At 42.0% G+C, this 21,992-nt stretch overlaps 1 protein-coding gene across 1 annotated transcript in view; it reads right to left on the bottom strand.

Annotated features, from left to right (window-relative positions):
- The window catches only part of crtac1b (cartilage acidic protein 1b), a 64,361-nt gene that overhangs the window by 18,890 nt on the left and 23,479 nt on the right, over positions 1-21,992 (bottom strand). The window contains exon 5 of the mRNA XM_071393623.1: positions 16,367-16,523. Within this exon, the coding sequence (XP_071249724.1) occupies positions 16,367-16,523 (157 nt within the window). The remainder of the gene's footprint in view (positions 1-16,366; positions 16,524-21,992) is intronic.

Genomic DNA, 21,992 nt, shown 5'->3' with positions numbered 1-21,992 from the left:
TCAGAATAATAGTAGAGAGAATGATTTATTTTAGCTTTTATTTCTTTCATCACATTCCCAGTGGGTCAGAAGTTTACATACATTCAATTAGTTTTGTCACGCCCTGACCTTAGAGAGCCTTTTTATGTCTCCATTTGGTTTGGCCAAGGTGTGATTTGGGTGGGCATTCTATGTTCTTTATTTCTAGGTTTTGTGTTTCTATGTTTTGGCTGGGTATGGTTCTCAATCAGGGACAGCTGTCTATTGTTGTCTCTGATTGGGGATCATACTTAGGCAGCCTGTTTTGCCACCTTAGGTTGTGGGATGTTGTTTTTGTTAGCTCTATGTAGCCTACGGAACGTGACGTTCGTTGTTCTTTTGTTGTTTTGTTTGGTGTTCGGATTTAATAAAGAAGCATGAACCCGTACGACGCTGCACCTGGGTCTCATCCTTCCGACGAGCGTTACAAGTATTTGGTGCATTGCCTTTAAAATGTTTTACTTGGGTCAAACGTTTCGGGGGCCTTCCACAAGCTTCCCACAATAAGTTGGGTGAATTTTGGCCCATTCCTCCTGACAGAGCTGGTGTAACTGAGTCAGATTTGTAGGCCTCCTTGCTCTCACACGCTTTTTCAGTTCTGACCACACATTTTATATAGGATTGATGTCAGGGCTTTGTGATGGCCACTCCAATACCTTGACTTGGTTGTCCTTAAGCCATTTTGCCACAACTTTGGAAGCATGCTTGGGGTCATTGTACATTTGGAAGACCCATTTGTGACCAAGCTTTAACTTCCTGGCTGTTGTCTTGAGATGTTGCTTCAATATATCCACATCATTTTCCTTTCTCATGATGCCATCTAATTTGTGAAGTGCACCAGTCCCTCCTGTAGCAAAGCACCCCCACAACATGATGCTGCCACCCCCGTGCTTCACGGTTGGGATGGTGTTCTTCGGCTTGCAAGAGTCCCCCATTTTCCTCCAAACATAACGATGGTCATTATGGCCAAACAGTTCTATTTTTGTTTCATCAGACCAGAGGACATTTCTCCAAAAAGTAGGCTCTTTGTCCCCATGTGGAAACCGTAGTCTGGCTTTTTTATGGCGGTTTTGGAGCAGTGGCTTCTCCCTTGCTGAGCGGCGTCAATATGGGACTTGTTTTACTGTGGATATAGATACTGTTGTACCTGTTTCCTCCAGCATCTTCACAAGGTCCTTTGCTGTTGTTCTGGGATTGATTTTCACTTTTCGCACCAAAGTACGTTCATCTCTAGGAGACAGAATGCGTCTCCTTCCTGAGCGGTATGATAGCTGCGTGGTCCCATGGTGTTTATACGTGCGTACAATTGTTTTTAAATGTGGTACCTTCAGGCGTTTGGAAATTGCTCCCAAGGATGAACCAGACTTGTGGATTTCTTGGCTGATTTCTCTTGATTTTCCCAGGATGTCAAGCAAAGAGGCACTGAGTTTGAAGTTAGACCTTGAAATACATCCACAGGTACACCTCAAATTGACTCAAATGATGTCAATTAGCCTATCAGAAGCTTCTAAAGCATGACATCATTTTCTGGAATTTTTCAAGCTGTTTAAAGGCACAGTCAACTTAGTGTATGTAAACTTCTGACTCACTGGAATTGTGATACAGTGAATTATAAGTGAAATAATCTTTCTGTAAACAATTGTTGAAAAAATTACTTATGTCATGCATAAAGTAGATGTCCAAACAGACTTGCCAAAACTATAGTTTGTTAACAAGAAATTTGTGGAGTGGTTGAAAAACAAGTTTTAATGACTCCAACCTAAGTGTATGTAAACTTCAACTGTATGTTAAATTCAGTTATATCTACCGTAGCTTTGATTGGACTGATCATTTCAACATCATACTTTCAAAATCTTAGTTAGCAAGCTAGACAAGCGGACAATCTACTGGCAAATCCTTTTCAATCCTTGTCATATGAAGAGAAATTATAGCTAAAACGTATCGGTGCTCATCGGCCATTTGCCATAAACATTACACAACAATTTGGAAATCGCAAATTCAACAATTACTATTTTGGAATTAATCAGTGGCTAACTGCAAGTGTTGCAAAGGAATCACTGTTTTGCTTACCCTGCTATTCAGTGGGGAGGGTGTGTGGTCCAAGTCTGGTTTTAAGGGTCTCTTTTCCAAGCTTAAAAGGATAAAAATTCACATGGGCCAGAAAAAGTAGCATAAATTGGCCATGTTGTCATTCCTAGGAACTGGAAAATCTCAGACTTCAGTGAGTTCAAGACAACTGGGAACTCTGAGGAACGACTGAGGAAGAGCTCCGAGCTCCGACCTGAAGATCACTAACGTCATGATTCAACCTTGTTTTTTTTCGGAGTTCCCAGTTGTCTTGAAAGCACCATAAATCCAGAGAATGACAAGACTTTGATGACAAAGTTTCATGACAAACTTTGCCCACAAGAAGGACCGTGCGCCACCTTCCTGTTCAAGTGAGCACAGCACAATGGTGACTACAAAAATTACTTGTATGCTGCTGAATAAATTATGTAAAATGCCATGGAGATATGTATACTGTAGCTTAGAAAGTAATACTAAATGTATGGTGTGTAGTAAGCTGTTAGTAGCCCATGTGCCACATCCTAATAACTTGGTCCCTTTAGCCCTCATAACTTAGCCTACTGTTCTGACTTGGTGGTGCACATGTAGCCTATAACCTGTTTTAGAGAAATGTTATCATCGAATATTGTAAGAGCTTTCATTGTCTGCTAATATTCCCCCTTTATTTATCCGACGGCTCTGACTTGGTGTACTGGGAGATTACTGTAAAAATGGCCCATGTTCTGAATTTTGTCGTTGTACATTTTAGAAGTGCTGAACAAATAGTTTTGACTACATCCGTCTTATTGACTACGTTCGTCTTAGCTCGCTCATTAATGTCTTAATCAAAATGATGGATTACATCTTATCCGCTCATCGTTCCCTTATGCCATAGTTTGTACATCTCAATTGTCAGTAGAAACCACATTTGTTTAACCTCTTAGCGCTAGGGGTCAGATTTTTTATTTTTTTAACCTTTCACGAGCCTCTACCCCGGGTCCGGGATCACCCCCCACACCCCCCACACACTGATTAGCATAGCTAGCATAGCTTCACAAGTAGATAGTAGCATCTAAATATCATTAAATCACAAGTCCAAGACACCAGATGAAAGATACAGATCTTGTGAATAAAGCCACCATTTCAGATTTTTAAAATGTTTTACAGGGAAGACAAAATATGTAAATCTATTAGCTAAACACGTTAGCAAAATACACAATTTCTTTGTCCACCATTTTTTCTCTCCACCAGTAGCTATCACCAATTCGGCTAAACTAAGATATTGATAGCCAATAACCTATAAAAAACCTCATCAGATGACAGTCTGATAACATATTTATGGTATAGGATAGGTTTTGTTAGAAAAAAGTGCATATTTCAGGTAGAAATCACAGTTTACAATTGCACCGACCATCACAACACGACTAGAATTACTATAGAGAGCAACGTGTATGACCAATTTACTCTTAATAAAACATTTCATAAGAATAGACAAAGCATAGCAATGGAAAGACCCAGATCTTGTGATTCCAGACAATATTTCAGATTTTCTAAGCGTTTTACAGCGAAAACACAATAAATCGATAAGTTAGCATACCACATGTGAAAACGTTACCAGAGCATCGATTCCAGCCAAAGAGCTCTATAACGTAATCACCGCCAAAATATATAAATTTTTTCACTAACCTTCTCAGAATTCTTCCGATGACACTCCTGTAACATCATTTTACAACATACATATACAGTTTGTTCGAAAACGTGCATATTTAGCCATACAAAACCGTGGTTACACAATAAAAATACTAGGAAATCAAGCCTCAATATGTCTGACGTCATCTTTCAGAGTGATCTAGTTTAATTGAAAGCTAATCATATACTTGACTAAAAAATACAGGGTTGACAGGAATCGAAAGACAAATTAGTTCTTAATGCAACCGCTGACTTACATTTTTAAAATTATCCTTACTTTTCAATACAGGGTTCGCCAAGTGACGCGATAACAAACAAAATGGCGAAATATGCGTTTAAAATATTTCGACAGAACAACGATTTATCATATTAAATATTGCTTACTTTGAGCTGTTCTTCCATCAGATTCTTGGGCAATGTATCCTTTCTATGTTGTAATATTCTTTTGGTCGATAGATGTCCTCTGTCCTTCGAAATGTCCACTAACAACGACCGAGACCCCGAAACGTTCCCAAAGCTAGAAAGTGCACGACAAAGAAATTCCTCAGAATCGCACTAAACGGATATAAATTGCTATAAAACGGTTCAAATTAACTACATTATGATGTTTTTAACAACTATAACGAGTAAAAACATGACCAGAGAAATATTGCTGGCTAAACAACGATTTGGAATGAGGCAAGTCCGATGTCCTTCACGCTTCAGGCGCGCAACGAGAAAGGGAGGTTCCTCTACGTTTTCTTCTTTTATAGTGGCTGTGATTGTGCAATCGATTCCATTCAAAACGTGATGACGTACAGACACCCAGAGGAAGACGTAGGCAGTGTCGGTTTCTTCATAGCATTCACTGTCACCTTAAAAACAGACTCCAGATCAGGGGTAAAAATTTCTGAAATCTGACCCCTGTCATGAAAAGTGCTGTAGATATAGTTCTGTACCACTCAGAGACAAAATTCCAACGGCTATAGAAACTAGAAAGTGTTTTCTATCCAATAATAACAATAATATGCATATTGTACGATCAAGAATTTAGCACGAGGCAGTTTAATTTGGAGACCAAAATATGCTAATGCGGAACAGCACCCCCTATAGTTCCAAGAAGTTAAATAACGTACCAAACGTAAACGGACATTTTCTCTGGCCCAGATCGTAGAATATGCATATAATTTACAGATTAGTATAGAAAACACTCCAAAGTTTCCAAAACTGTCAAAATATTGTCTGTGAGATAAATAATATTTATTCTGCAAGCGAAATCCTGAGAAAAAGTAACCCGGAAGTGATATTTAAAAAAAAATAATCTTTGTTTCCTTTCCCCTCTAACCTCCATTTAAAACTTCTTGTCAATATGGGGGCGCTGTTTCCACTTTGGAAAAAATCGTGCCCAAATTAAACTGCCTCGTACTCTATTCTAGATCGTACAATATGCATATTATGAGTACTATTGGATAGAAAACACTCTCAAGTTTCTAAAACTGTTTGAATTATATCTGTGAGTAAAACAGAACTCATTTTGCAGCAAACTTCCAGACAGGAAGTGAAAAATCTGAAAACGATGCTCTGTTCCAGGGCCTGCCTATTGAATTGCCTTATATTTATGGATTTGCATGCACTGCATACCCCTTCCACTAGATGTCAACAGGCAGTGGAAGGTGGAATGGGGTGTCTAGCTTGATCTTTGGTCGAACAAGAGCTCTTGGAATGACGTGACCAGAATTTCCTTTCTCTACCTAGGCACGGGAAGTACCTCCATGTTGTCTGATGATAAGCGTTCGGTATACACGGCTAATATCTCCGGCTCTGTTTTTATTTGATAGATATTAGAAAAACATCATAAAGTAGTTTTTTTCAACCGAGTTTCATCAGTTTATTCAACGTTTAATGGGACTTTTGGAGTTTTCCGTTCTCTGCGTCGAGAGAAATTGGGAACGTCACCAACATTGGCTAGCCTTGTGGAGCGAATTCGACAGAAGAGAAGGACATTCTAAAACCAAACAACGATTTATTCTGGACAAAGGACTCCTTGTACAAGATTCTGATGGAAGCTCAGCAAAAGTAAGAACAATTTATGATGTTATTTCGTATTTCTGTGGAAAATTTTATTTCTATTATCTGCCGTTTTTGGCGGGCGCTGTCTCGCTATAACGTAAGCTGTTTGTTATCGTAAAGTTATTTTTAAAAATCTAACACGGCGGTTGCATTAAGAACCAGTGTATCTTTCATTTGCTATCCAACATGTATTTTTTAGTAAAGTTTATGATGAGTTCTTTGGTCAGATTAGGTGAGTGTCCAAAATATATCCTGACATTCTGGGGAATCGATGCTACATTTTCACAATGTATAACCACGGGTTGCAGCTCTAAATATGCACATTTTCGAACAAAACATAAGTGTATTGTATAACCTGATGTTATAAGACTGTCATCTGATGAAGTTGTCCAAGGTTAGTGATTAATTTTATATATTTTGCTGGTTTTTGCGATCGCTACCTTTTGCTGCTAATAAATGCATTTGTGTGTTTGGCTATTGTGGTAAGCTAATATAATGCTATATTGTGTTTTCGCTGTAAAACACTTAAAAAATCGGAAATATTGGCTGGATTCACAAGATGTTTGTCTTTCATTTGCTGTACACCATGTATTTTTCATAAATGTTTTATGATGAGTATTTAGGTATTTCACGTTGCTCTCTGTAATTATTCTGGCTGCTTTGGTGAGATTTGTGATGGTGGCTGCAATGTAAAACTATGATTTATACCTGAAATATGCACATTTTTCGAACAAAACATATGCTATACAATAAATCTGTTATAAGACTGTCATCTGATGAAGTTGTTTCTTGGTTAGTGACTAATTATATCTTTATCTGGTCGAATTTGTGATAGCTACCTATGCGGTAAAAATATTGTGAAAATCTTGTGAGATTTTTGTGAGAGTCTTTTACTATTGTGGTTAGCTAATAGAAATACATATTGTGTTTTCGCTGTAAAACATTAAAAAAATCAGAAATGATGGCTGGATTCACAAGATGTTTATCTTTTATTTGGTGTCTTGGACTTTTGATTTCATGAAAATTATATTATATGATATCCCTGTCGCGTTAGGCTAGGCTATGCTAGTCAGCTTTTTTGATGGGGGGATCCCGGATCCGGGTTTGTGACTCATGAGAAGTTAAAACTGTCTCATAACCCCATATACCAGGCCTGGGCAATTACAGTCCTCAGGGGCCTGATTGGTGTAAACTCCAGCAAAGTTAAGGTTTTGTCTCCCTAACAATGGTGGCAGCTCAGTTGCCACTAGTTTAAGTGTTACAAAACACTTTTTAACAGTGCATTACAGCAAAATACAATTTGCTCTTAACAACTTTACTATACAGATTAAAGCGCTTACCCACTCCATAGCAAGCTGCTTTAGCTGCACTGATTGGTGGAGTCATTTAACGTAAAAATGTTTTGACTAAAGTAGTGAAAAAGATATGGCTACGCAATTCACTTTTAGTCCTGAATACAAAGTGTTATGTTTGGGGCAAATCCAATACAACACATTACTGAGTAACATTCTCCATATTTTCAAGCATAGTGGTGGCTACATCATGTTATGGGTATGCTTGTAATCGGTAAGGACTGGAGAGTTTTTCAAGGTAAAAAATGAATGGAATGGAGCTAAGCACAGGCAAAATCCTAGAGGAAAATGTGGTTCAGTCTTACTTCCAGCAGACACTGGGAAATTAATTCACCTTTCAGCAGGACAATAACCTAAAACACAAGGCCAAACACTGGAGCTGCTTACCAAGAAGACAGTGAATGTTCCTGAATGGCCAAGTTACAGTTTTGACTTAAATCTGCTTGAAAATCTATGGCAAGACCTGAAAATGGTTGTCCAGCAATGATCAACAACAAATTTGACAGAGCTCGAAGAATTTTGAATAGAATAATGGGCAAATGTTGCACAATGCAGGTGTGGAAACCTCTTAGAGATTTACCCATAACAATTCACAGCTGTAATCGCTGCCAAAGGTGATTCTAAGATGTATTGACTCAGGGGGTTCAATACTTAATTCAATATCAAGTGTTTTATTTTCATATATTTTTTTGAAATGTTTGAATTTTTCTTCCACTTTGACATTAGAATATTTTGTGCAGATCGTTGACAAAAAATGACAATTAAATAAATGTTAATCCAACTGTGACACAACTAAATGTGGAAAAAGTCAAGGGGTGTGAAAACTTTCTGAAGGCACTAATTTTGGTTACAACCCCTGGGGGGATAGCGCGGGACAGGGAGACATCAAAAGAGAACAGAAAGGAGAGACAGTGAGAGAGATAGAGCTAGAGAGTGAGAGTGAGTGAGAGAGGAAAGAAGGCGAGAGCAGGCTCCATCAGAAAAGCGATCAGAGAGATCATTACAGTCTTTCCAGGCCATTTCCCCTGAACGGGGCATAGGGCATTCTGCTGACACAGACCTCACAGAGAGAAAGCACACCAACTGCCAACACATCACAGGGAGCATGACCACATGAACATGCACGCGCACGCACACACACACACAAAGATACATGCATGCAAAAACGCACGCTCACACATACAGTACCCACAGATCAGCCAGATCGCTCAAGATTGACTTAGAAATGTAACGCCTGTCCATGTCCAGAGGACATTCGGAAATGACTTCAAAAAACAGGCCACTAGGGGCAACAGTGAGCACTATTAACATCAAGTAGGCTTGGGTTTTGCTAAGGTGTTGTGGACAGCGGTGGCAGATAGGCGTAATCTCTTGATCCGAAGGTAGTAAATTCAATCCCAATGGTAGACACTCATTTTTTTTTGTTTTTTTAACCTTATCTCAAAATGTAACCCTTATCCATTCAGAATGAATTCCTAAACTTAATGTTTTAACCCTTTTCAAAACCTTAATCCTTAAATTCGAAATGTAACGTTTGGAGAAACAGAATGATGCGGAGTAGGAGGAGCAACCCATGGTGTAAAAAACAAGTACATTTTTATTTACAATGGATAAAAGCAGAGACACAGAGCTACAAAATGGTATATCATACACTGCATTTGAGGAACAATGGGAAATGTTTTGGAACCTACTGGAGAGGCCTTTGAATGTTTTGGTACGTACTGAAGAGCTCTTTTTGTCTACACCCATTCAGCATCGTTTACACCCTCTTAAGTTTTAGCCCCCACCCATTTTACTCGCCCTAGCAGAGCTGGTTAGGCTGTTTTCATATTATCCAGAGCGTTGGTGACTGTAACTGTCCTGCTGGCAACAATTGAATTACGCTTTTTTGTCGATGTTTACTGACACTGGCCATATTCAATGGGTGTTGAGCATTTGTAAATTCATCAGATATTCTGCACTCTGGCACACTCAGACGAGAGTGCCCTGAAATCGGAGTAGATGGCCATATTGAATTTACGAACACACCCGAAATGGTTACTTGCATAGTGGAGTCTTTTGTTAAAACATATAACTAGCTAGCTAAACAATGAACCATAATCCCAACTCATGACGTTACTACCCTGCATGAATCTGCAACCAGGTTCAATGTTAGCTAGCTAACATTAGGCTATAACTAGCCAAGAATACACGTAACATTAGCTAGCGAGCCAGCCAGCTAACATTAGCTAGCTAGCTAACAGTACACTTTAACTTGAAATGAAACCACTTTCTGTCAAAATTAGAAACGTGTAATATCTGAAAATGTAGCTAGCTAGACTATCTACCCGTATACATCATGGATGGACGCGTCTCCTGTCGGATGCCATGGTTGCCCTTAGTTTGAAGATGTAATCTGGAGACAGGTGTTTTCTCCATCTCCTTAGCTATCATATTCGAATTCCACTGATTTCAAAACTCGGTCCACAAGAAGGTGGAGACCAAAACTTATGCAGTTTTACTACGCAATAAAAAAAAATGTAAAGCCGCCTTAGACAGGATTACTTAGCTATACTGACCAGCTCAAATATACAGAAGCGTGCTATATGGCAGACCAATCCAAACTCATCTCTCGGCCTGTCCAGCCCACTCATTATCTCAGTCAATCATAGCTAACGGGAAGGTTTCTGACTTTGTGGCTAAACCAACTAGGCTTGTTATTTAACAATTGTATTTACAGATGGAATACAAGTGTGTTCTTAAGGCACATAAAAGTGTATATGTTCGAGAAGGCATTTCTGCCAAAAAAACGCATTTCGATTTTAAAAAGAATTACATTCAAACGGCTCTGCTGTAAAGTAGAGACCCGCGACATAAGCCTAGTTTCCTGAAATGGGTCGAATTTGACATTTGGAGATACTTCTAAATTTGACGTTAGTAAAAACGTGGATAAACGTTAGAATCTGAAGTCAAATTGGTAAAACCGTGAGATCTTGTTAACACAGATACAAACACGTGCACACCCTGTACCATACAATTCATTTATTGAAGCCAAAAGCCCTTTTGTATTAATTGCTCAAATCACTTTGCTTTTAATCTTGCACCGATGCTGGCTTGAATGAAATGGGTCGAACTAGCCATCCAAAATACTCCCTGTATAATATCTGTCCCCCCTATATCAGGACAACACAGATTGAAGGAAGAAGAGCTGTCACGTTCCTGACCTGTTTTCTGTTGTTTTGTATGTGTGTGATGGTCAGGGCGTGAGTTTTGGGTGGGCAGTCTATGTTTGCTGTTTCTATGTTGGTTTTGGGTTGCCTGGTATGGCTCTTAATTAGAGGCAGGTGTTTTGCGTTTTCCTCTAATTGAGAGTCATATTAAGGTAGGTTGTTCTCACTGTTTGTTTGTGGGTGATTGTCGCTGTGTCTGTGTTTGTTGCACCACACGGTACTGTCTCGTCTCGTCTCGTTCATTCGGTCGTTCCTGTTCATGTGTTCTTCGTTTCATGTAAGTTCGTAGTTTAGGTCTGTCTAGTTCGTTTTGTTATTTTGTATATTTAGTCAAGTGTATTTCGTGTCTGTCTTCGTCTTACAATAAAGTCATTATGTATTCATCACCCGCTGCGCCTTGGTCTACTCACTCACCGAAAGAGAGCCGTTACAGAATCACCCACCAAACCCAGATCAAGCAGCGGGTTAACGGACAGCCACGACAGCAGCAGTGGGAAAAGGAGGAATGGACATGGGAAGAGATCCTGGACGGTAAAGGACCCTGGGCAGAGCCAGTGGAGTGTCGCCGCCCCAAAGCGGAGCTGGAGGCAGCGAAAGCGGAGAGGCGACGTTATGAGGAGGCAGCACGGAAGCAAGGCTGGAAGCCCGCAAGTACTACCCTAAAATTTCTTGGGGGGAGGCTAAGAGGTAGTGGGCCAAGAGGTAGTGGGCCGAGGGCAGGTAGGAGACCTGCGCCCACTTCCCAGGCTAACCGTGGAGAGCGGGAGTACGGGCAGACGCCGTGTTACGCAGTAGAGCGCACGGTGTCTCCTGTACGGGTGCATAGCCCAGTGCGGGTTATTCCACCTCCCCGCACTGGTAGGGATAGATTGAGCATTGAGCCAAGTGCCATGAGGCCGGCTCTACATATCTGGCCACCAGTACGTCTCCTTGGGCCGGCTTACATGGCACCAGCCTTACGCATGGTGTCCCCGGTTCGCCTACATAGCCCGGTGCGGGTTATTCCACCTCCCCGCACTGGTCGGGCGACGGGGAGCATTCAGCCAGGTAAGGTTGGGCAGGCTCGGTGCTCAAGGGAGCCAGTACGCCTACACGGTCCGGTATTTCCGGCGCTACCTCCTCGCCCCAGCCCAGTACCACCAGTTCCGGCACCACGCACTAAGCCACCTGTGCGTCTCCAGAGCCCTGTTCCTCCTCCACGCACTCTCCCTATGGTGCGTGTCTCCAGCCCAGTGCCTCCAGTTCCGGCACCACGCACTAAGCCATCTGTGCGTCTCCAGAGCCCTGTACGCACTGTTCCTTCTCCCCGCACTCGCCCTGAGGTGCGTGCCCTCAGCCCGGTACCTCCAGTTCCGGTACCACGCACCAGGCCTATAGTGCGCTTCGAGAGGTCAGTGTGCCCTGTCCCTGCTCCCCGCACTAGCCTTGAAGTGCGTGCCGTCATCCCGGTACCTCCAGTTCCGGCACCACGCACCAGGCCTACTGTGCACCTCAGCAGGGCAGAGTTGGCCGTCTGCCCAACGCCTTCTGCACTGCCTGTCTGCCCAGCTCCGTCTGAGCCATCTGTCTGCCCAGCGCCGTCTGAGCCATCTGTCTGCCCAGCGCCGTCTGAGCCATCTGTCTGCCCAGCGCCTTCTGAGCCATCCGTCTGTCCAGCGCCTTCTGAGCCATCCGTCTCCCCAGCGCCTTCTGAGCCATCCGTCTGCCCAGCGCCTTCTGAGCCATCCGTCTGCCCAGCGCCTTCTGAGCCATCCGTCTGCCACGAGCCATTAGAGCCGCCCGTCTGTCCCGAGCCATTAGAGCCGTCCGTCAGTCAGGAGCCGCTAGAGCCGTCCGTCAGTCAGGAGCCGCCAGAGCCGCCAGCCAGTCAGGAGCTGCCAGAGCCGCCAGCCAGTCAGGAGCTGCCAGAGCCGCCAGCCAGTCAGGAGCTGCCAGAGCCGCCAGCCAGTCAGGAGCTGCCAGAGCCGCCAGCCAGTCAGGAGCTGCCCTACAGTCATGAGCTGCCCTACAGTCATGAGCTGCCTTACAGTCATGAGCTGCCCTACAGTCATGAGCTGCCCTACAGTCATGAGCTGCCCTACAGTCATGAGCTGCCCTACAGTCATGAGCTGCCCTACAGCCCGGACCTGCCAGAGTCCCTCAGCCCGGACCTGCCAGAGTCCCTCAGCCCGGACCTGCCAGAGTCCCTCAGCCCGGACCTGCCAGAGTCCCTCAGCCCGGACCTGCCAGAGTCCCTCAGCCCGGACCTGCCAGAGTCCCTCAGCCCGGACCTGCCAGAGTCCCTCAGCCAGGACCTGCCAGAGTCCCTGAGCCAGGACCTGCCAGAGTCCCTCAGCCAGGACCTGCCAGAGTCCCTCAGCCAGGACCTGCCAGAGTTCCTCAGCCAGGACCTGCCGCCCCTTATCCCGGTGCTGCCCCTTATCCCGGTGCTGCCCCTTATCCCGGTGCTGCCCCTTCATTTAGGTGGTTTTAGTTGGAGGGTGGTCCTTGGGAGGGGGATACAGAAGCGGGGAGTGACTATGGTGGTGTGGGGACAGCGTCCGGAGCCTGAGCCACCACCGTGGTCAGATGCCCACCCAGACCCTCCCCTGGACTTTGTGCTGGTGCGCCCGGCGTTCGCACCTTGAGGGGGGGGGTTCTGTCACGTTCCTGACCTGTTTTCTGTTGTTTTGTATGTGTGTGATGGTCAGGGCGTGAGTTTTGGGTGGGCAGTCTATGTTTGCTGTTTCTATGTTGGTTTTGGGTTGCCTGGTATGGCTCTTAATTAGAGGCAGGTGTTTTGCGTTTTCCTCTAATTGAGAGTCATATTAAGGTAGGTTGTTCTCACTGTTTGTTTGTGGGTGATTGTCGCTGTGTCTGTGTTTGTTGCACCACACGGTACTGTCTCGTCTCGTCTCGTTCATTCGGTCGTTCCTGTTCATGTGTTCTTCGTTTCATGTAAGTTCGTAGTTTAGGTCTGTCTAGTTCGTTTTGTTATTTTGTATATTTAGTCAAGTGTATTTCGTGTCTGTCTTCGTCTTACAATAAAGTCATTATGTATTCATCACCCGCTGCACCTTGGTCTACTCACTCACCGAAAGAGAGCCGTTACAAGAGCGAGTGGCCGGGGGGAGTGGGCGAGTCGGGACTCAGTCTTACAATCTGCAGAGTCACCCTGGTATCAGATTTTTATCTGTTGATTGACTATCTCTCTCTATCAGTTCTGACAACACAACTGTCTCCTTTAGGTCATAAAATATGAACTACCCCCCCCAGGACGATGTTACGATTAAAAATACAACCTCACTCTCTGTCCCTCCTCCAGTGTGATTAATGAGCGTAGAATGAAGGCATCTAGATCACTATGAAACCGTGATGGTAGACTGTTAATCTACCCACTCTGAACACTCTGCCCCCTAGTGGTTTGGATGCCTTCCTACAGCAGTGGTCACCATACCTGTGTGCAATCCCAGGACCACAAAACCTGGTTTAGCAATTTAGCTGCTTACCTAGACCAAATCAACCCCTAGCCCCAATTGTGTAGATCTAAGAGGATTGGATAGGTATATCTTGCCTATCAGAGGAATATATGGAGCTACCAATGATATTGCTTACACTTATCCAATCTTCTTAGATCTAGACCTAAGGGGGGCAAGGAGTACATTTGGGATTCAGGGTTTGTCCGTTCTACTCCCTGTCACACAAACGCACGAACACAGCTCTGCTAAGCAGTGAGTAATGTCATTGAGCCAGTCCCGGGTGATGTATGTGCGTGTCGCCCTTCTCTTCTCCTCTCCTACTGTACACTCCCTCACTTCATGACTTTGACTGGAGTAAACAGCTGACAAGGCAGTCTCTGTCTCTCTCTATCTCTCCTCTCTTATATCACATTTATGTCTCGTTTCTTTCTCTTCCTTTCCCACTATCACTCCTCTGTTTTTCTCAAAATGTCTTTCATTCTAGTGCTCTCACTTTTACTCTCTCTCTAACTCTTTCCCTCTCTATCTCTCTATCTCTCTATCTCTCTATCTCTCTATCTCTCGCTCTCTCGCTCTCTCGCTCTCTCGCTCTCTCGCTCTCGCTCGCTCTCTCTCTCTCTCTCGCTCTCTCTCGCTCTCTCTCTCGCTCTCTCTCTCGCTCTCTCTCTCGCTCTCTCTCTCGCTCTCTCTCTCGCTCTCTCTCTCTCTCTCGCTCTCTCTCTCGCTCTCTCTCTCGCTCTCTCTCTCGCTCTCTCTCTCGCTCTCTCTCTCGCTCTCTCTCTCTTCCTCTCTCTCTTCCTCTCTCTCTTCCTCTCTCTATTAGAGGTGTGTCTGTAGTAAAAATGTCTATATTTCAGTGGGACTTGGTCGCTCTGTAAATCAGGCTCGGGACAAAGAACATGGCTAGTCACACACACACACACACCAGCCAGGTCACACCAGATCCACTGCAGAATGTCGGGGGATGCTTCAATACCGTCCACTAGGGGCAACGTGAGCGCCTATTACATCTATTAGGCTCGCGGCTAGCAAGTGTCAGCCGATGTCACAAAGCGCTATACAGAAACTCAGCCTAAAACCCCAAACAGCAAGCAATGGAGATGTAGAAGCACAGTGGCTAGGAAAAACTCAGAAAGGCAAGAACCTAGGAAGAAACCTAGAGAGGAACCAGGCTCTGAAGGGTGGCCAGTCCTCATCTGGCTGGGTTGCAACCATAGCGGATCCCTTGTTGGTGCTACATATAACCTTTTTTTAAGGTTTTATAAAGAACCATGCTAATAAGGTTCTAAATGGAACCTGTATGGTGCTATAAAGAACCCTTTCCTAAGGTAACTTAAGGACCATTTAAAAAAGGTTCTATAATAGCACCAGAAAAGGGTTCCGCTATGGTTACAACCCTTTTGGGGGCTATATAGAAACTTTCTCAATCTCAAAGGTTGTTTGTAGATCCTTTTGAAGAACAATACAGGGTTCTGTATTTTATATTGTTAAAATTCCATAGGCGTTATTATTGTGTTAATTGACAAGTTGAATCAGGTGTGCTAGCTTTGGAACAGCTGGGGGTCCCTGAGGAGAGAATTGTTAACCACTGACTTAGTCGACCGTTCTCAATTGACACAAGACCATACGTGACTCTATCAAATGGCATAACACAACAGATTAGATCAACTGGAATGACTCTCACTCACAGTTGCACAATAAGAGCTGTGAGCAAACCACGCCCCTAAATATTCGATTGAACCACTGAAGGGTTCTTCGATTCACTATGGTTCCCCATAAAACCATCACCTTTCCCAAATAACTCTTAGTGTGCAGAAATAGGCATACGTTTTTATTAGCAAATGTTTTAACTATTCCAAACTAGTGTTAAGCAATTAGTTATTTTTGAGGTCGGTTCGGTTTCGATTTGATTATTTAAAAAATCACTGTTTGATTATTTTTTTAAACATGAAAATGCAGTATGCATTATGTGGGTTGAATACTGTAACACAGAATAAAACAATTAATACATGTCCCATGATGGTAGTGACTGCCCATTACTATGTATCCCTTATTAACCATCATTTATTCACAATACTTTACTTTTATTTCAGTTGTTGCATTACATTTGTTTTATTTGATTACTTTATTACTTCATTCTCATCTCTATAGAGCTGCTGCCTATGCTGTCTTACAAAATCACAATTTTAGTATTTCTGCAAAGTAAATAAGGCCTACTTTTGGTTAAATAAAAAAATTAAAAAATTAAAATTATGACTGCTGAATACCAACTATCAATCACTTTGATCATGTATTTTCAGGTAGAGAGACCTTGCAAAGCAACTGCTCTGTTTTTCTCGATAGCGCATTCTTCTGTATTTTACTTAGGTGTAAAAGAAACAGACCGGACAAGTAGGCACGCAATGGATTATGGTCTCTTCCTCCCTTTCCCTCTATCACTCCTCCGTTTTTCTCAAATTGTCTTTCTCGCTCTCATTCTAGTACTCTCACTTTTACTCTCTCTCTAAATCTGCATAAGTACACAAGCACACACACACAGATCTACCTGTGAACTTGTTGACTCCAGCCTGCTCTGCGACGTTGGACAGGGCGATGATGCCTCGGGAGAGGTCACTGGCAGCTTCATCCATTTCTATCAGGGCATGGGGAGCCACGTTACCACTGGCATAGTTAGCTATGTAGATGGCATAACGACCTGTACCCTAGAGACAAGAAGACATGGACTTTGAGTTAGATTTAAGTTACCGCTGGTAAATTTGGTTATTAAAACAACCATGTATGAAGAGAAGAACATAGGTGAAGTTTGTAACAGTTATTAGATGGCATAACGATATGTACCATATGAAAGGAGAAGACATTATTTGGATAAGAGACTTTAGTAAGCAATGTGAACAAACATTGTCCATGGCATCACACCCAGTTCCATAAGGAAGGAGAGACATGAAAAGTTGGAACCATTGACTGCACAAAAAGGTTGGAACTCTAGACCCTTATCTTTCACTCATCTAACTCAACCCTTATCCTTGTTCCCTAATCCCCTACTCAGTTCCCCACATACATACAATTTTCTCTTCCACTCTCTACCCGTCTCCCTTCTATCTCTTTCTTTCATCCTACAATCTTTCTCTCTCCCTCTTTCTGTCTTCTTACTCCATCTTTCTTTCCTTCCCTCTCTTCTCTCCAGCCCTCCATCTCATTCCCTCCTCTCTCTCCTCCCTTCTTCTCTCACTCTCCTCCTTCCATCTTTCTCTTCATCCCTTTGGAGGTTAATTTCACACTCCATTATCAGTGAGGGTCCCTGCAGACACAAAGGCACAGACGGAACCACCCTAATAGATTACACACTACCATTACAATGAGCTAACTTACCCACTGGCCCTTACACACACGCGCACACACACAACACAACACACATCAAATCAAAGTTTATTGGTCGCGTACACAGATTTGCAGATGTTACGGCAGGTGCAGCGTAATATTTCTGTTTCTAGATCGAACAGCGCAGTAATAATACCTAGAAAACAAAACAAAGCGCACATAATCCAAAAAGTAAAAAATTAAGAAATTAAGAATATATACAGTTGAAGTCGGAAGTTTACATACACCTTAACGAAATGAATTTAAACTCCGTTGTTCACATTCCTGACATTTAATTCTAGTAAGAATTCCCTGTATTAGGTCAGTTAGGATCACCACTTTATTTTAAGAATGTGAAATGTTATTTCTTTCATCACATTCCCCGTGGGCCAGAAGTTTACATACACTCAATTGGTATTCGGTAACATTGCTTTTAGATTGTTTAACTTGGGTCAACCGTTTCAGGTAGCCTTCCACAAGCTTTGTGATGGTCAGGGCTTTGTGATGGCCACTCCAATACATTGACTGTTTATGCCATTTTTCCACAACTTTGGAAGTATGCTTGGGGTCATTGTCCATTTGGAAGACACATTTGCAACCAAGCTTTAACTTCCTGACTGATGTCTTGAGATGTTGCTTCAATATATCAACATACATTTTGTGTATTTTGTGAAGTGCACAAGTCCCTCTTGCAGCAAAGCACCCCCACAACATGATGCTGCCACCCCCGTGCTTCACGGTTGGGACGGTGTTCTTCGGCTTGCAAGCCTCCCCCTTTTTCCTCCAAACATAACGATGGTCATAATGGCCAAACAGTTCTATTTTTGTTTCATCAAACCAGAGGACATTCCTCCAAAAAGTACGATCTTTGTCCCCATGTGCAGTTGCAAACCGTAGTCTGACTTTTTTATGGCGGTTTTGGAGCAGTGGCTTCTTCCTTGCTGAGCAGCCTTTCAGGTTATGTCGATATAGGACTTGTTTTACTGTGGATATAGATACTTTTGTACCGGTTTCCTCCAGCATCTTCACAAGGTCCTTGTTCTGGGATTAATTTGCACTTTTTGCACCAAAGTACGTTCATCTCCAGCAAACAGAACACGTCTCCTTCCTGAGCGGTATGACGGCTGCGTGGTCCCATGGTGTTTATACTTGCGCACTATTGTTTGAACAGATGAACGGAGTACCTTCAGGTGTTTGGAAATTGCTCCCAAGGATGAACCAGACTTGTGGAGAGCTAAAAAAAAAATCTGAGGTCTTGGCTGATTTTTTTTAACTTTCCCCTTCGGTCAAGCAAAGAGGCACTGAGTTTGAAGGTAGGCCTTGAAATACATCCACAGGTACACCTCAAATTGACTAAAATGATGTCAATTAGCCTATCAGAAGCTTCTAAAGCCATGACATTATTTTCTGGAATTATCCAAGCTGTTTAAAGGCACAGTCAATTTATTGTATGTAAACTTCTGACCCACTGGAATTGTGATACAGTGAATTATAACAGAAATAATCTGTCTGTAAATAATTGTCGGAAAAATTACTTGTGTCATGCACAAAGTAGATGTCCTAACCGACTTGCCAAAACTATAGTTTGTTAACAAGAAATTTGTGGAGTGGTTGAAAAACAAGTTTTAATGACTCCAACGTAAGTGTACGTAAACTTCCGACTTCAACTGTAAGTATTCAGAGCACTTGCAATGCTACTCAAAATTTAGCTCAGGTGCATCCTGTTTCCACTGATCATCCTTTAGATGTTTCTACAACTTGATTGGAGTCTACCTGTGGTAAATTCAATTGATTGGACATGATATGAAAAGGCACACCTGTCTAAATAAGGTCCCATAGTTGACAGTGTCAGAGCAAAAACCAAGCCATGAGGTCGAAGGAATTGTCCGTAGAACTCTGAGACATGATTGTGTCGAGGCACAGATCTGGAAAGGGTACCAAAAAAATTCTGCAGCATTGAAGGTCCCCAAGAACACAGTAGACTCCATCATTCTTAAATGGAATAAGTTTGGAACCACCAAGACTCTTCCTAGAGCTGGCCGCCGGCCAAACTGAGAAATCGGGGGAGAGTGGCCTTGGTCAGGGAGGTGACTCAGAACCAAATGGTCACTCTGACAGAGCTCCAGAGTTCCTCTGTGGAGATGATAGAACCTTCCAGAAGGACAACCATCTCTGCAGCACTCCACCAAACAGGTCTTTATGGTAGAGTGGTCAGACGGAAGCCACTCCTCAGTAAAATGCATGAGACAGCCCAGGTGGAATTTGCCAAAAGGCACCTAAAGACTCTAAGACCATGAGAAACAAGATTCTCTGGTCTAAATATCAGACATTTGAAAGCTCTAGTTTTGACCGTCATAATACCTCTGATAGCAGTAACTTTACAAGCACTAATTATGGTCAATTTAGACTGAGAATAGTATCTAGTTATGGTAAGGGGTGAAATAAGTATAGCCAGTTATAATTCTAACGGTTTAGCAGATAATTAAAAAAAATCTGTCTTTATGTGGCTAAAAGAAAAGGAATATAACATATACTGTTTACAGGAAACTCACTCTACATCCTTAGATGAAGTTGCGTGGAAAAAAGGAATGGGGTGGTGAAATAATTTTCTGTCATGGACACAGTAACTCAAAAGGTGTGATGATATTAATTTACAAAAATGGCGATCTGAATGTGCAACTAGTTAGGAATGATATGCAAGGAAGGTGGATCTTTATGAATATGAAAGTGGCAAACATAGGTGGGAACAGGCTACCTAAGTATGATTCTCAATCAGAGACAACGATAGACAGCTGCCTCAGATTGAGAACCATACCAGGCCAAATACATAGAAATACAAAACAAAGACAACATAGAACACCAGACATAGAATACCAACCCAAACTCACGCCCTGACCAACCAAAATAGAGACATAAAAAGGACCTCTACGGTCAGAGCGTGACAAATGGACTGTAAATGAAATCACTCTACAAACTATCATCACCGTGCCATTAAGGAAATCACAAATATTATGGACACATTAGAAATAGTGGATATCTGTAGACTAAAAACACCCGACCTAGTGAGATATACATGGAGGAGACTTAATCAAGCTAGCTGTCATGACTACTTTCTTGTCTCTTTCTCTCTTGCATCAAAGGTGACAAAAGTTTTAATAGGAGACAGAATGCGATCGGATCATCGTCTAATTGGCCTTCACATAACCCTTATAGAATTTCCACGTGGACAGGGATATTGGAAATTTAATCAAAGTTTACTGGGGGACAATTTATGTTTAACTAAGACAAAATAATTTATAACTGAATTTTTACAGTATAATATAAGAACAGCAAATCCACTTATTGTTTGGGATACCTTTAAAATGTACCTTCAGAGGTCATTCAATTGAATGTTCATCAATAATAAAAAAGCAGTTTCTGGCTAAAGAAACGAGACTAACAAGGGAAATACATGAACTAATAGTACAGGTAGATAGCAATAAAAACAATACTACAGAGATACAAAATAAGTTAGAGGAAAAACAAAAAGAACTTGAGGAACTTATTCAAGAACGATCTAATGAAATCTATTACAAAAATAAAGCAACCTGGATGGAAGATGAAGAAAAATGTACATAATTCTTCCTGAATCTCCAACACAGGAACGCTAAAAAAATTATTTGCAGAAACTCGTTACTGAAGACGGAGTCATCTATGATTCTCCGAATTATATTTTAAAAGAGGAAGCTAAATATTTTAAGCAGATGTTCTCTTTTCCGTCTCATCCTCTCCCACTGAATGAACATTACGGTAAGGAATTATTTCCAAATAAAACAAAAAATTCAAAAATTAACAAATGTACAGAAAGATCAGTGTGAAGGCCAAATTACAGAGGAATAACTTTGAGGCTATTAAATCCTTTCAGTCTGGAAAAACTCCAGGGCTTGATTGCATACCGGTAGAGGTCTAATCAAGCCTTTTTTGATATGCTAGAAGCGCCATTGTTAGATTGTTTTAACTACTCCTATAGAAATGGTCTGTCAGGTACTCAGCAGGAAGGTCTGATTTCACTATTATTAAAACAAGACCCAGATGGCAAATATAAAGATCCAGTCTATCTAAAAAACTGGAGGTGTCTTACATTTCAATGTTGTGATGCAAAAATACTAGCGTAGCACTCAGAATTAAAAGGGTTTTACCAGGTATTGTTCATCCTGATCCGACAGGTGTTTTACATGGACGATACATTGGAGATAATATACGACAACTACTAGAAATAATAGAACATCATGAAACATCTAAGAAGCCAGGTCTGAGATTTACAGCAGATTTTGAAAAGGCATTTTATAAAGTAAAACTGGATTTTATTTACAAATGCCTGGATTTTTTCAATTTCGGTGATTCTCTTATAAAATGGGTAAAATAAATGTATAGCAACCCCAGGTGTAAAATCGTAAATAACAGCTACTTCTCAGAGAGTTTTGAATTGTCAAGAGGAGTTAAACAGGGGTGTCCACTGTCACCATATCTATTCGTTATGGCCATCGAACTGCTAGCTATTAAAATCAGATGCAATAACAACATTAGAGGATTAGAAATCTAAGGCTTAAACACAAAGGTGTCCATGTATGTCGATAAATCAAGTTTTAAATTAAGTCCGCAAGCTAGATCCATGCAATGTCTCAATGAAGATCTAGATAACTTTTCTGGACTCTTTGGACTAAAACTTAATTATGATAAGTGTACAATATTATGTATTGGATCTTTAAAAAATACAACTTTTACATTACACTGCAGTTTACCTATTCATATCACAAAATATATAAATAAACTCT

Source organism: Salvelinus alpinus, chromosome 3 (genome assembly GCF_045679555.1).
Source record: "Salvelinus alpinus chromosome 3, SLU_Salpinus.1, whole genome shotgun sequence".
Lineage (NCBI taxonomy): Eukaryota > Metazoa > Chordata > Actinopteri > Salmoniformes > Salmonidae > Salvelinus > Salvelinus alpinus.
This window is presented reverse-complemented; position numbering and strand designations above follow the sequence as displayed.